This window comes from Lampetra fluviatilis, chromosome 17, assembly GCF_964198595.1.
Source record: "Lampetra fluviatilis chromosome 17, kcLamFluv1.1, whole genome shotgun sequence".
Classification (NCBI taxonomy): domain Eukaryota; kingdom Metazoa; phylum Chordata; class Hyperoartia; order Petromyzontiformes; family Petromyzontidae; genus Lampetra; species Lampetra fluviatilis.
In genome coordinates, this window is record NC_136291.1 from 7,265,179 (window position 1) to 7,281,837 (window position 16,659).

A 16,659-nucleotide genomic window follows, 5' to 3' on the forward strand; every position below is an offset into this window, starting at 1 on the left:
TGGCTGAACGCCACAGTATAAGAGCCCAGAGCGTAACCCCTCCACAGGCCGTGGCGGAGTAGCGCAGTTGGTAGCGCCCTCGCTTCCCATGCAAAAGGTCGCGGGATCGATCCCCGCGTCCTCCAAAGGCGAATGTATTTTTAAATCCTTTATATTAAGTTCGCTTGCTTGCTTAGGACCGTGCAAATCTTTCGCTCGTTTATTAACCCACTTCCCGTGATCCAATCGAGCTGACATTTTCCACACAGACTCGTTGTGTGTGACAATTAATTTTCGTGAAAAAAAATTCCAAAATTTTACACTGTTTAGGGAAAACAAATTAAATATTTAATTACCAATGAATGGTGACAGACAATCATCTGACCCATAGGTGGCAGCCATCTCAAGCCAGAGGACGAGAGGACTCTAGCCGCCACGCATATAAATGATTTATAGTGAAAAACTTTGTTTTTACGGGTTAAATTTTTTTTTTCATTCAGACGCTGTCGCCTCGACAGACCTCGTTTTCACCCGAGGACGGCTGCTTGCGTTGTGGCCGAAACGTCGTGAGAATTATTTTATTATGTTTTATTTTTATTATTTGATTACTTCCCTTCTATGTGACTTTACCGAAAGAACCAAGAAGATGAATCCCTGCAGTCACGAAAGCTTTAAATCGAAATTTAGATGGCCAATTGTTTGCGTTGCATGGCCACAGTCGCACTGTTGAATGTCTTTGATTTTGCTTTCATGAAAGAGATCTGCGCATCAGCGTGTTACTGTTCTGATGCGGTTTATGGTACGCAGTACATCACTACATTTGAAAATACTGTACCAATATAATCTCTTACCACGGCATCTCTCTCCCACTTCAGCAAAAAAAACAATTCTTGCTGTGGTTTTCACACCTGATGATGATTGCTTGTGTTGCAATCGAAACGTCGTGATCTTTTTATTTTATACCGACGTGACTTTACCGAAAGAGCCAGAGTATGGATTCCCGCAGTCACGAAAGCTTCAAATCTAGACAGTACATAACAATTATGCCCTTCCCCTCCTAGTGCAAACAAACTTCGCAGTGAGGCTATCCTTGGTAGACAAACATAAAACAAATAAAACACACTTTGATACTCATTGAGGATTTCCCGATTAAATAAAAGGCAATGGGCGTTAACTTTACAGAGCTGACACAATTGGTATAATATGTGTAACAGCACTGGCACCTTATGAGCCTCAGGGAACCCCATGCCGACGACGCCTCGAAAACTCCCTGGTGGTCACCCACCCAAGTCACGGAGCAGACTCGAACCCACTTAGAGTCTGACAGGTGACAAGATGGGGTGCATTTTCAGGTGATATTTTTTTCCTGCAGTGAAGAGTGATCTAACTTAAATGTCTGTCAAACAGTGGTAATGGTTAAACAGTGTGTCTTACATTGAATGAAAGTGGTCTCAATGGCTAGACCACCCTGAAAATGTATGTTCTGTATGATCCCAATGGGCTCTCACCTGGCCATAAAAGAAAGCAATCCACGTTTCAAGCCTGTCACTCATGAATATACAATAAGTAAACCTTTATACTCTTTGGTTGTTTCGGTAAAGTCACGTAGGTATAAAATAGAATAAATCACGACGTTTTTGGCGCAACACAAGCATCCATCATCGGGTGGGAAAGCGTGGTCTGCTGCTGAGGCAGACTGTTTCAAAAGGTTTGAAATGGGTGTTACATTTCCCTCTGCCTAAGGTGACAATGCTTATAAGCAATTCTATACCAACTTATGAATAAAAAAACATACTTCTTTGGAACGAAACATTGCGATGTTTAAATTACTATCTAAAAGCAGTTCTAACTGACCAAGAAATGTTTAAATGTTAGCAATAGTGTTGAAAACAACTGCAAGCTTTTTGGGGGAAATAAATGTAAATGAGTGATGCAGCTTCTCTGCATGAAGCAAATATATTTAATCAATTCAAACAAATCGTGACAAATATGTATAGACAGAAAAGGTGTGAAGATAGCGTGCAGAAATGCAAGAGGGCTTGTGGGTATACAGCAATTATATATGGCATGTGTATACTGTGTATGTAACAACACGTCAAAATTAGAACAACAAGCAAGATAGCGTTAATAAACAAAACAATCCGGCTTCTTTCAAGCTGACGCATAGGCAGGGGATAACGCACACCACACCGAATTACATTTAATTCCAGGCTGCTGTGAAGGCGTTACCTCTGATCGCCACCACTTTCCTTGGAAGTGCTGTCATGCTGAGCAGGGCCCAACGTGGGCACAGCAAAGCCATCGCATTCGAGGTAATATTTAACCAATAAAAAAACAACAAAAATATATCAATCCCAATTACACGAGTTTTTTTTTTGCTAAAAAAAACTTTCTTTCTACAATGTCATCCGTTTGATACATATAAAGTGTTTTTTCGTAGTTTTTTTTTCTTTTCCCACCTCCCGTCAGCTATTTTTCCTATTACTCAGCCATCGTGCGCCAGGGCCATCATCACGCGCGCGTGCCCGCATTGACTGCGCACGGCGTTCCGCCATCACGCAGGGCACTTACGCTACCTCTTGAGCCCAACGGAATTGAGTTGTTTTCGGCCGAGTGATATGCTAACGAGCCGTCTCTGTCCAAACCCCAGGGCAGGAGGAGCTAAGGATGAGCAGGGAACAGGGTTGCCCTGATTAATGACAGCCTCTCCATCGCCAGCATCCCCTGCCATCTGCCCGGCCCGCATCCAGTCCGGTCCAACGTGTGAAATAGCACGGTGATCGGCGTGAAGGCGGGCGGGCGGGCGGGCGGGCGGAACTGGCAAAAAAACTGCGATCGCCATCGTCACAGGTGGTCCATTTGCCCATCAGGTGCAGCACATTTTGTGGCACCTGTTGCCTGAGACAAACAGCGTTAATTTGCACGCTGGCACTCGATGAGGCTGATGGAACACTAAGATTGTTTCACGTATAAATATGTAATGTCTGGGCAGCCTATAGGTTTGAAGATTTCGTTATTTGCTCCGGCTGCATTTGCACGTGCCCGTGTGTGCGATGGCATAGCGGTTAGCACTACGAACCCGGCAATCTGAATTCAATTCCCGCTCACGGCCAACATGAGTGACGAATATCGGGGCCTCCCCTAGGTAAACTCAGCCTTAAATTAGTACAGTACCTGGTGCACCATGCCAGCCTTCAAGGGTGTTCGCTCATAGCATTTGCTCCAGCAGCCTGTGTCAGATATATGGGGGATCTTTATCTTCGTCTACAGGTGTATCTAATAATCTACAGGCATTTCAAGTTGAGGCTGCTGGTGAATTACTAGGCAGGGGCTCGAATACAAGACTTACATTAAAGGTCCATTATAAATGGTACATTAATGAAGACTTTCGATCAGCACACCTGTACTCCACCACTTAGGGGGCACGGGTTTTGTGGATCGTACAGATGGTGAAATTCCACTGGGCTGTTAGGTGACCTGGGCATGGAAGTCCAGCACAGCAAATGGGTTTGCAGACCCATCTGTGTGAACTTTTGAGTATTATGCCCATGGATGCATCCGTTTCTTTGCACGCACACCAGTTTACTACGTACACATGCACATCGCCACTCAAAACATATTTCAAATGTCCAAAAGGCACCAGATGAGATTTTTTTTTGGAATATACAGTCCATAAATCCCAATGGGTTTACTACTTTTCTTCAAGCAGTGCGTGTCAACAATGAAAATGCAAAGCAACGTGGACACGAATGGGGCCTGTGGAGATGTGAGGTACACGGCATTGTTCAATTCCACAGTAGTAATATTCGTGTGGTAAATCAGAGACGCAAGCAGGAGGGGAGAAGCACCCGTGGTTATTTGACAAAGTTCCAGCTTTGTTTTACAATAAGAAATGTCAACATCCACAATTCCATTTGCAGCAGTGTGAGTGGCATCTTAGCGGATAAAATAAATACTCATACCGTTCTTGGCACACACCACTTTGAAGCTCTGGGAGAGTAAACAATAATTCAAAGCACATCACGGATTGGAACCAAGACCTGTAATGAAACAACACAGAGGAGTGCTTAGCCAGGTTCAGTACATGCAGTGACAATGGCGTGCGTTTTGTCTTGCATCAGCGGCACTCTATTGAACTGTGGAAAGGTGGCGATGGCATCATTAAGAACAAGGCTAAGAAGCAGAGCAATAACATGTTTGAAAACAACGGTGCACTTTAGTGAAGACTGATATGCGCTGGCCTTCATATGGATGAAACAAACCCCAATAGTTTTAAACAAGTAAAGTTGTATTGTAACTTGCCAATTCGACAAAGTGTATATTGCAGTCGGTTTTATACATCAGTTTAACACGTAGACTTTAGCGAACCAATATTATTCATAAAAGGTTTTTGGGTAAGATCGCGTAAGTATAAATATATATTCTACATATATTGAAAGATTAAAACGGTGGTTATATTTTTAATCCGGAAACATATTTTTGTATTTTGATCACTTACAGATATATTGTTTTCAAGATATGTAACATCTGTAAATTGTAATCTTTTCCGGATAACTGAAAAACCGTAATGTATATATTTTTTGACAGTCCAGCACGGTTCATCTTCTTGGTTCTTTCGGTAAAGTCACGCAGAAGAGAAACAATAAAATAATAAAAACAAAACATAACAAAATAATTCTCACGACGTTTCGGCCACAACACAAGCAGCCGTTCTCTTCTTCACCTGAGGACGGCTGCTTGCGTTGTGGCCGAAACGTCGTGAGAATAATTTTGTTATGTTTTGTTTTTATTGTTTTATTGTTTCCCTTCTGCGTGACTTTACCGAAAGAACCAAGAAGATGATTCCCTGCAGTCACGAAAGCTTTAAATCGAAAAAAAATCCAGCACGGTTGTTTATCTGCTTGTCACAGTTATAGCGCGCACTGAATGGGGCAGGCACATTTGCTGTGGCCGTGGAGAGAACGACCTCCACCACGGACAATGAACCTCGCAGCTGCCTGTGGTCATGCGTTGCCAGGGCAGCAAGGCCCACACCAAAATCCCATCACCCTTCTTGCGCCCTACCCAACCCCACCACCACCACCGCCGCCACAACTTCCTAAATCCCCACAGTTCTCGGCACTGAACTCCCCCCCCCCACCGCCACTCAGATCTCAAAAACAAAGACATAGATCCACCCCCCCCCCGTTATAGCCTAAACAGACTTGGAGCAAGTGCTGTTAGCGAGCACCTAACTCCTCTCTCTCTCAAACGCGCACACACACCACGCTTCTCTCTCTCACCCCCTGCCTTCAACTGCCAGGCAAAGGGCACCCCCAGCACATCATCGCCCGTTCGTCCTGCTCCTGCAGGCAACCTGTCGGGTCGCGTGGGAGGCTGCCACTGAAAACAAACAAGGGGGGGGAGAAGAAGAAGCAGCACCAGCAGGAGGAGGAGGTGGTGGTGTTGGGAGGGGAATAGGGTACGAGCAGGATAACGACTGCTCCTCCATCACCACCACCCCTAGGTCGCCCTCCAACTCGACCCCCCCCCCCACCCCCGGCGTGCCAGCAGTGCGGGCGGGGGTGCCTTGGAGGGATTCGGCCGTGCGGGCACAGCAGCATCAGCAGCATCAGGAACAACAGCAGCAGCGACGGTGGCGGCAGTGGCCGAGGCCCACGGCTCCCCGCGTCTCTCCCTGGCCCGGCCACCGCACCGCGCAGCGCATCTCCTCCCAACCTCCCGCGATCCGTGTGATCTGCGCCGCGGTACTGACCGCACGCCGTCTCCCGTGGGATCGATGAAAAATGAAGCGGTAAACTTTTTGACAATGTCGTTTTTTTTGTTGTTCGTTCTCTCTCTCTCATCTCTTCTCTTCTCCCACACCGCCGCGACTTTTCCCGGGCCGATTCTCTCCACCCCCCCCCCCCGGCGACCCGACGCAGTTGCGGGTAGCAAAGAGCGTCTTGCGAAAAAGGCGTGCAACTGTGAATGCATCCGTCATGCGCTTTCTCCGCTCTCTCGCTCATCCCCTCTGGTCTCCCCCCCCCCCTCCTCCTCCACATGATCCCTACTGCTTGCCAGTAACTTTGTCAACACACGCTTAACTTTTTTGTTTACGACTACCGCTTTCAAATAGGCTTTACGTTATTCTTTGGTTCTTTCGGTAAAGTCACGTATAAAGATAAAATAATAAATTAAATAATAGCATATACTATTCTTTTATCTTTATACGTGACTTTACCGAAAGAACCAAAGAATAATTCCTGCAGTCACGAAAGCTCCAAAATTAAGAATGCTTAACGTTGTTATTGGTTTTGTTGAAAACTTTCAACTCGCTTTGGCAAGTGCGGTCGATTTGCAAGTCAGTAAAGCCCCCAAAGCTAATTTGTGTGAACCTTTAGTTATGATTTTGACTTCTAAATTCAGAAAGTGGCAACAAAGGTTGTATGTTCAGCATGCATAACTGTTGAACCCAGAGTTGATGGCAATGCTTATTGCAATGTTTCAAGTATGACTTAAAACGTTTTTGGATGGAATGTGAATAATGCATATGCACACACTCCACATATACACTCACGTATACCTGGTAGCATTCACATTTGAAGGATGATATAACAGTTCAGAGTGATACGCCAAAAAATATGGATTCCCGTTTTCAGCTTGTAGCGATATTCATTGAAAATGTCTGATGCCAAGAAAGATTTTCTTCAATTGAACATTGCGTTTCGGTGTTTTGGCAGCACATATCAAGGTGCTGGCTGGGTGGATAAACGTAATGCCTTTCATGTCTGCTGCATTCTGACTTTAATGGGAAAAAATTGGCAGAATTGTATTTATCTATCCCTGTTATAGCCAGTCTGTTTTCACTTATCATGAGCAGCAGCAGCAGCATGCTGTGCTAAGATCTTCCTTTAATAGGTTTTCACCAATAAAGTAGTCGATGCTTTCAAATTGCAAAGCCAGTCACTGTTGAGAATATTCGACAAATACTCTTCATCCTGCATGACTTATATAATAAACTTGGGAAATTGACTGTTCAACTTTAAAACGATTTCCTTCCCCCTCCCTCGTTTAATATGATCATATTAATTTAGAATGTCCTTTAATATAAAGCACATTCATAAGAACGCTGAACACAATCACCTAAATGTACCCTGAATGCTCCATCCTTGGATTTATTATACAAACACCTGCTTTTAATTACGGGAATGTGATTAGCATAGTCCTGTCACTGAAGCTAATAATGCGCACGCATGCTATGGAATAATCAAGCGGTCCCCCCCCCACCCCCGAAAGAAATTGGGCCCGTGTTTGTTGTCCAAATTGCATTTATTTATCGGCCCATTATGAGGACATTCCACGAAGAGAGTCCGGTACTTTCATCTTTCATTACTCAAGAAACATAGGAGGTTTTTTTTTTCAATTAAAGCAGAAATTATGCATTCGTTGTGGGTCTGGTTATCTTGCATTCTAAAGATACCGTTAACTATGCACAGCTTGCAAAGAAAATAATTGCATTTTCAAATCGATATGGAATTAAAGTATCTTAAAACGCGTGTTCCCCCTCCCTAATTAATTCCACGTAGAATCTCAATTTAGCAAGCTACAGCGGTACAACTACATATAAGCAATATTTCCTACTGCCCTCGTAAACATGTGCAAGCTATTAAGTTAATAAAGGTAAATTAGATTTTTTCTAAGGCAAACTTGTGTTTTTGTTCATTTGAAAACGTGTAAAAACTCATTATGTGCCATAAAATATAAACGCTTGCTTACAGAGAAACTGCCGCATTACACCACGTGATTACGATAATAGCCAGTGGTGGACATTACACTAAAAGGCCGTCCTATATGGGAGGGGGCATATGATATTTCGCCATCCAAGGCTTGGATGTTGCCCACTTGGGGCAATTAACGTATGAACCACCCTGTATGTATACTGAATTGTAAAACGGTTACAGCACAAGGATCAGTTTTCCATTTCAGGCGAGCATTACGATTACTCTAAACGAGTTAAAAACACTCACAGTTTTCCAATCTAACACCTGCTATATTCATAGTGACAAGACCAATTCCAGTAATTCAATGCGAATGACCTTGAAAGCGTTTTTTCAGCACAGGTATTATCAATAATGAAACAATTTGTAACACAAGAATAGGTTTTTCCCCTTTTTTCTGGCAACAAAACTGAAACCTTTTGTAACACGCACACTATTCCACGGACGGTAAAGTATTGCACCATGGATATTGATTACATTACATAGAGGTGTCATTTACCTTTTCACTCAAGACTTAAAGAAGCCACTAAGACTCCACTCACACACCAAGCCAGGCAGTGATGACTATGCACGTGGCCTGTTACCCAGAACTGTGGAGGTAGCGAGAGTTAGTGGTTCACACAGATGTCGTGAACTCTCTTTACGTTTACATCGAGGTCCCATACCCTGGCTCGTCAGGAAAAGACGGTACAGCAAGTGGACTAATCGCCATCTGTCTCCATTTGTATGGGGATGGAGTGTTGCCCCCTCCGGTTTCCTACCACCTGTGTAATTATAAACACTCGTCGTAAACTGGCTGAAAACATCTTAAAATAAAAACCCAAATGCAGAACCCTCCCGAAAAAGAGTCTGACGACTCAGTGTGGCTTGTTTGCCCCGAGGCTGAGCATTATCCACAATGTGCTAGTGCATACTAAAGGATTGGCCGAGCGGTGCGATGGGCAGAGATTCCAGGTCTCAGCTGGGTTTGTTTTCAGCGTGCTCACAGATATGGGGAGGTGCTTCATATGGCGAATGTGTTGGGCTCCTAACATCGTTGCCTCTTATTATCACTGGAATATTTAGAAATGTTGAGACACGAGCAATATTCGAGACGTTAGCATGAGAGAGAAGGCAATTCAACAGCCAGATTTATATAAACTGTCAGTCCCAAATAGGATTACGTAGATATACAGCTGACTTGTTGTCTGTTTAAACCCGGGCTTTCGCAACCGATTTTATCCATAAGGTGTTTGGGTTAGATCGCGTAAATATAAGTGTGTCGTTAAGCCTGCCACCACACCGGTATGCTGAACTAGCAACGAATTGGCGTGTTTTGTTTACCTGACAAACGTTACTTATTGGCGGTGTCGAGTGGTGGCTGGTTTTGACGCATTTATATTTACGCGAACTAACCCAAAAACCTATATTATGCCTTGTTGTCTGTTGTCCAAATAAAACATTCCACAATCTCGGCTCTTTTGAGCCCATGGCCATCATGAGAATGTGTGCAGAATGTGTAGAAGCATGGCAATGTCATCTTGACAAACAAAGCATTCTGGAATTCCGGTTATTTTTGTTGTTGAAGACACAGCTTTGTGGATATAGTATTGTCATGCATAAGCCATTGTGCCGGATTTAAAGAGTACTGTTGAAAAGTGATTCCACAAACATTTGCCATTTGAGCACGCCGTTTTCCCTGGAAATTATATCCAGCATCTTCGGGCGATTTGCCAGAACGGTGGAGCCGTCCACCTGCTTCCAGTCTTAAATAGTGCAGGATGATGTCATCATTGTTGAACCCCATCAGGATTCGAGATCAGAGGCGGCGGTAGGGGTGTATGCAATTATGTAATAGATCAGTAATCAACCACTTAGCATGTGACTCACCTGTAAGGAATTGCAATATGTGTTGTGTATTACTTAAAAATACGCTTCCAGGCTACGCTGAGTCTATAGCGATCACAGCGGTTGAAATCATTTGAATTATTCTCAATTTCAACTGATTATTTAACTAATCTTGGCCAGTAATAATTCGTTCTGCATAACACTTCAACGTTATCAAAATCAATTGAATGTCCTTGTTGGCAAGCATGCTCTGCCACTGCTGACAGCTGTGTTTGGGATAATTTAATGTTCCTTTGGTGTTCTAACCCCAAAAAAATCTTTATTATGAATAATACTGGTCGCGAAAGCCTACGTGTTAAATTGAGTATTTGCCACCTCTATCAGGAACGTTGAGATTAGAATTGTGTTTGCAGACCATTCCTCAGTGATAAAGTGAGTAAACACTCACTGATACGACAGCAGCGATGCACGCGGCTTCATGATCTGGAATAGACTTTATCAACAAGTTTTTGTTAGAGCTGGAGTAGGCCGTAGGCCCTCTGCCAAAACCTTCTAGTACATCATAAAATGGTTGAGCATGCCTACAGCTAACGTACAGCTCTCTGATGTGTTATCGGGATGTGACACGTGTTGTTCGGCATGACGTCCGACTTTTCATCCCACGTGCTGGGTGCTTGTGTAGTAACTTAATCATCACAACCACTAAAAATAATTTGTCTCCAGAAGCGCCCAGCACGTAGTTTTAAACGTCAGACATCATGCTGTACAGCACGCAGTACAACCTGACAACACAGAGCTGTTCCAACACAACCTCTAAAACCTAGACAGTAATAGAGCAAATTAATGCACTTACTCGAGTACAAACAGATAATGGTATCATTAAGCGTTGCTCGTGTAACACATTCCTGCGGAGGGAGCTGGTAGGAACGTTGGGTTGCTCGGTCAATGGCCTGCAGGGTCAACGGCGGCGTGGTGTATTCCGCAAATATGCCCGACTGTGAGGGCGGGCACAAGCCGGCGTGAGTAGGTTAAACGTTGAGTTTTATAAGGGCACTACGGGGTGACAAGCCCCTCCCCACCCAGCCCCACGCCTCCCACCCCCCACCCAGCCCCACCCTCCCCACCCAGCCCCTCCCCACCCTCCCCTCCTCACCCAGCCCCTCCCCACCCTCCCCACCCAGCCCCTCCCCAACCTCCCCTCTCCACCCAGCCCCACCCCTCCCATTTTTGGATTCACGACGGACGGACGGACGGACACAATTATCCCCTGTGGGCTGGTGGAACCAGGTGGTTCCTACCAGTATTAATGTGGCATGTAGGTTTTACAGGTGTCTTGTGATGTATGCACGCAATACAGCATCTCTGAAATCGAGTCCAGGTTAGCGCCATGAAAAATTGAGCAATGGTAACATACGCTCCTCGGTTGTGCGTCCATGAGAACAGAGTGTCAGTACAAATAGTACCAATCATTACATATGTATGAACATGTTCATGGAATGACAAAAGCATTGGGATTACCAGCAGCAAAAACATTCTTTGCAACATAGATGATGAGAGTCCATACATTCTGCAGGTGAACTGTTAGTACAGCTAATATTCAGAGTTATGGGTGTCCCTTTGTAAAATCTTGCCGTGTCGTGTGTACACACATCATTACTTTATTCTCTGCATACTATGATGCTCCTACAATTTAAGTTACCTGCCAAACTTTGTGGTCATTTTGAAGAAATTCAATGTTTTTTTCGAGAAAATATGCCATACATCGATGTACAATATATATTAATGTCATGTTGTGTGGATGCTCAGAAAAAATATATATAATATGGAGCAGATGGCAATTAAATGAGAATACAACCTATGATCAATCTCATATTGGTTTATGTGCTATGAAGAATAGATATTGCCCAAAATGTAACCAATTATATATTTTATTCTTTTAAGGCAGTGTTGTTGACACCACTTCATATGCAGCATCACCAAACAATTAGTTTAATGTCAGATGGACTGGCAATCAGACTAATAGAGTACAATATAGTACATACAAAGGCAATGTAAAATGTCAGTTTCAGCATAAGGAGAGACATGCTACATATGAAAACTAAATTGAATATTCAGATAACCACTGAAACTGGTCATGTCGCCATTGAGAAGTGGTCACCTTGCAGTGAACTGAGCACGACGATAACATGCAGCACTACACTGGTAATAAAAACAAAATTCTGGCCTGGACTTTTGCAGCTGTTTTATGAAGCCCCTGAACCCCAACACCGAGGGATTAGCAAAATTACAATAACATGAATTTATTTATGAATTCAGGAGAACATTACTGAGTCTCAAGACTGATTAAACTGGTCAACAAAAAAAACGTTTTTTTCTGGCCTGGACTTTTGCAGCTATTTTAGACTAATTTCAGGGTGCTGATTCCAAATCTGATCTCAGATTTGCTCTATCACATCTCATTTTCATGCTATTGGCATACCCCATTTTCATTGATTTTACCCGAAATTAACTCTGCCACTTATGATTGCAAGTTGTTGCGAGTCAGTGACTGCTTTAGTGTTAAAATATGGTGCTGTATTTTTAGGATAGTGTGTTTATAATATCATTTTATGTAGATATCCACATTTATTTAATATTTTATTCTGCAGTTTTTATTGAAAATGCAATATTTGATATCTCAAAAACCTGATGTGATAGACAAAAACTGATGCCAGATTTGGAATCAGCACCCCAAAATTACCCTAAAACCGTTGGAATACCTTATGCCAGAAAAAGTGTGTTGACCAGTGCTATGTTAACAAATATCACAAGCACTCAGATCCAGAGAGCATAGATAAATAAATATGTTTTACTGTGCAGATGCGTTTTTGAACGATTAGAAATACACTAGGCATCAGCGCATATCCGACCGTTACATTACCACCATTGCAATTAACCACTCACATGTAGTGGCAGAAATACTGCATGGAGGAACTTTGATTTTCTATAGAGGTTCACAAATCTGACCTTGTCACATTTAGCAATCTAATTAATCCTGCTACACATTCCCTTCTAAAGTACAGAAAAGCATTTCCTGTGTTAAAAGTTGTTCACAATTTTTTTTTGTCCAGTAACCTATTTGAGCATGATGCAAGCAATTTGACTTAGATGTTTACATATTGATGTTTTCACTTGTCAGCCTAAACCTTTAGTTCCAAGCTTGTCAGTCAATTTTTTTCTACAAAGGTATAAATTGAGGTTTAAAGGGAGTTCAGGAGAGGGTGTGATACAAAAACAAACCAAATGAACATAGGCAAATTACTTTTCATGCAATCCTGCAATGCTGGCATTTAATGCAACAGCGCTAAACTCCGTAAAGGCAACCTCATCATTGTATGTAAGCTGTCAATCACATTGGCATAGCATGTCTAAACAAAGTTATGAAAATAACCCGTAATATAAAAGAATGAAATCAGGGACCCTAATTGTTGCAAGTTGGTGAGATACAAGTTTTCCTTCTAATTTAAGTCCTATCTGCCGCTTTTTTTTGGATGAGCGCATTATTAAATTCCTCTCCATGCCATACAATGCCCGTCTTTGTTGCAATTTGTGGTTGCGGGCAGTCATCCATGTCCTGCAGAGCTCTGAAGCAAAGCGATCGCCGCGAAGCTCGGAGCGAACACACTGCCTGTTATTCTAAATTCCAGATGCCAAAAAAAGAAAAAGCCAAAGCGTGACTCTTATCCCATTAGGAGTTCTCATTTCTTACAAATTGACAAAAATCACCGAGCGGCTAATTGCTTGGGCCTTCCGCATTTGTCCCCAAGGCGAAAAAAATGCCGTCGAGTTTGCACAGCGATAAGTACGAGGGAGCGTGCATGCCAACTGCACCCAGTGTGTATACGTTTCAATAGCCACATTATGCACGCCCGTACATTCAATACGACGTTGGCGAGTGACTACGACGGTCGCGTGCAATGAATGGTGGGTGTGAATGCGTTTCATTTGATTTATTTCAAGAAAAGGGCACTTTCAAAAATAAAATACCGACGTCAACCGACCGCACCTGTCTGTGTTGTGCATTGCCGTGTCGCTTTGTGGCAGCCCCGGAGGCTTAGCCCCTTCACTGGAGCTTCCTGCGGTTTGAGCCCGAATAGTTCAAATGAGGCTCAGGCAGGAAATGATTGCAACTGCTTCCCATTGGAAAACAGCAGAGCCCAGAGCTCCCAGATGTGGCATTGGCATTTGGTTCGGTATCAAGGCTAAGATTGACTGAGCTCCGGGGGAAGTGAGAAGATTGCCAGCCTGGAGGCATCGCTTTTGAAACACGTTTTAAAGATTCAGGTTGAGATGATGAAGCGAGCACCTCACCCCCGACCTATCGTTATACCTCTGCTGAACCGGGCAAAAGCGTCATGCAGAGTCGTTTAGTTATTTAATGGCTTGGAGTAGAAGTCTTGGAATGTAACGGCACACAATTTGCGATTGATTATTAATGAGGCTTTGCCCGTATACCTGAGCCACACACAAAAAAAACATCTACTGTACTGGGCCTCTAATTGCATTGTTCTTGAGTAAGAGGCATCACCTGGAGAAGTGCAGAATAACAGTAATTGTACCAATTAAGACTATGGAATGGTGCTGCAGTATATTCGTACACTCTGTAGGCATAACACTGGTATATTGCATTAAATACAAAGGCATACATTTTGCTTAATTATCAATTCATAAAGGAAACAACTTTTACTATATTTAAAAGATAAAACCCAACAGTAACAGTGGAATGGGATATAATCTACCGAATATTAGAGGTTTTTAACACGGGCAAAATGATTCATGTTCACGTATAGTCAAAATGAAATATCTGTAAGACCGTGTAACATGTTTTGCAGTCACAACGGGGGAGCTAAAGGTTGCTTAAATTATTAATGTTTTTCATTTTCAGATGGTTTCCAGCGGAGAAACTTTGCAGGGGCCATCAGCCGAGATGTCAACTCATCAAACTTTCCACGGGGATTTAGCAGAAGCCCCCTGAACAAGGAGAGGGGGGGGAGTAGGTGTGAGTGTGGGGAATAAAACAAACCGCAACGCGACAGAGCGCAAGCTGTTAAGATTTCGGCAACAACAACAAGAAAAAATTCGCTGGCGAAAAAAAAAAATATCCTGAATAATAATAATGAACCGGATTCCATCTCCGAAGGCGCAGACGGCACACGGGGGCGCCGATCGCCCGCGTGGACACGCCCGCACGTGCGGAGGAGGAGACGGGCACTCCGTGCAGCTAACGCGCATCGCCATCTGTCCCACCACTCGGTCTGCCGCGTGCCAGCAGAGCGACACCGTGCTCACGGTATATCGTGCCGCTGGGTTGTTTTTTTCCCACACCCGCCCACATCGTCGTGTCCCAGACATGCTCATCGCTGTTGTTGGGAGATCGGAAGTGAAGGGGGGTGGTTTTTTAAATCCTTTATATTAAGTTCACTTGCTTGCTTGCTTGCGCGCTTACGACCGTGCAAATCTTTCGGTCGTTTTTTAACCCACTTCCCGTGATCCAATCGAGCTGACATTTTGCACACAGACTCGTTGTGAGTGACAATTTATTTTTCCAAAATTTTCCACTTTTTAGGAATTTTTTTCATATTTAATTTAAAATACCAATGTGATAAAAATGAAACTCTTACTCAAGAAAAACAGAAATGAATAATAAAATAAAACCGATGCCACGCATATAAAGGATTTATAGTGAAAAACTTTGTTTTTACGGGTTAATTTTTGTTTCTTCTTCTTGTTTAAGTCCCTGGTGCAAATCGCTTGAGAGGGAGGTTTGATCCCAAAGCCTTTTGGATGAATAACAACAGCAAAAATACAACACGTTTGTCGATAACATGAAAAGTATTTAAAAGGTTACGTCAAATGTGTAAATGACGATTTAAAAAACAACCCATCAAAACAAAGAAATCGTGCTGCTCAAACTTCCCCAGGACATGCTCATGATTTGTCCACGCGCACACATGGCATTGTGCTTTTTACATATATTTGTGTCTTCGTTGATAAATAGGTGACGTTTAGGACAGTGGTACATTTTCAGAGCATATGTGCTATAACGCACATATTCAGTGTGTATACTTTTACTTTTAAGGAGTGTTAATTATGAATGTGTTGAGTTTTTTTTTTGCAATTGTGCACCACTGCCAACGCATAATCACAAAATCATTTGTTTTATGGAGGCTTCACTGTTTGTTTTTTTAACGTGTTTTCCAATGGTAATTTAGAATTTTAGGCGAGCTCTGTCCACTGAGTGAAACCAACCAAACAACCAGACTCTGGGCCAGGGGCGGTTTCTTCATTAGGGCGATTGGGCGACGCACCACCAATGTCATTCAACCACAGAGTCACGCTAGCCGTCACTGTCAGCCTCTGGATATAGTCCAATCAGCGTCATGTCACGTTCTGTGGAGTACCGCCTCTTTTTGGGCGATTTCACTCCGGCTGAGAATCGCCCAGAGTGGCCCCATAGACTTACATTCAAAGATGTTTTTTTTCGAACGGCGGGCGCTCCAATGCATTCTCTATGGCTTCCGGGAGGGCTCGCCCTAACGTGCTTACGTCATCATACATAAGCACGTTTCATCCAACAATATAATGTATCGCCACCTAGTGGAATCTTTAATAAAATAAACTTGAGTGGTTTGTTTTAATAGTGAGTATATAAACAAACAAGATGTATTGTAAGAGTCACTTTATTTTTCATATTAAAGAAGTGAAGTTGCCGTTACATGCTTAAGCTGTTAATTTATTCATTGCATGGGTGGACCTTATCAATCATCCAGACATTTGCCCCCCCTGAGAGATTTTGCAGGAGCCGCCACTGCTCTGGGCCATCATTTTTTGGGGCCTAAATACCAAAAAATGGGCCTCTGGGTTTTTTTCTCGAAAAGTAAGCTTTACAATAATCACCATAAGTATAATTTGCAATCACTTTGTCAATCCACGTCCGCCTGAAGGATTTATCACACTCCATTGGTCGCGGGGAAGGTAAGGGCTTTAAGGGATGGCAGAATAGCGGCTCACCAAAATCAGCTGCGTGACACCAAGTGTTGCTTGTAACATTAGC

General features: G+C 43.2%; 1 protein-coding gene across 3 annotated transcripts in view; it reads left to right on the forward strand.

Moving 5' to 3' along the window:
* The window catches only part of LOC144936736 (coiled-coil domain-containing protein 102A-like), a 115,756-nt gene that overhangs the window by 30,886 nt on the left and 68,211 nt on the right, over window positions 1–16,659 (forward strand). The window contains exon 1 of one of the 3 annotated variants that reach the window (XM_078863866.1): window positions 14,596–14,895. The exons of the other annotated variants lie outside the window; for them this stretch is intronic. Coding sequence (XP_078719992.1) covers window positions 14,722–14,895 — 174 coding nt within the window. The 5' untranslated portion in view covers window positions 14,596–14,721. Of the gene's footprint in view, window positions 1–14,595; window positions 14,896–16,659 lie in introns of those variants that run through there. 3 annotated transcript variants of the gene reach the window in all.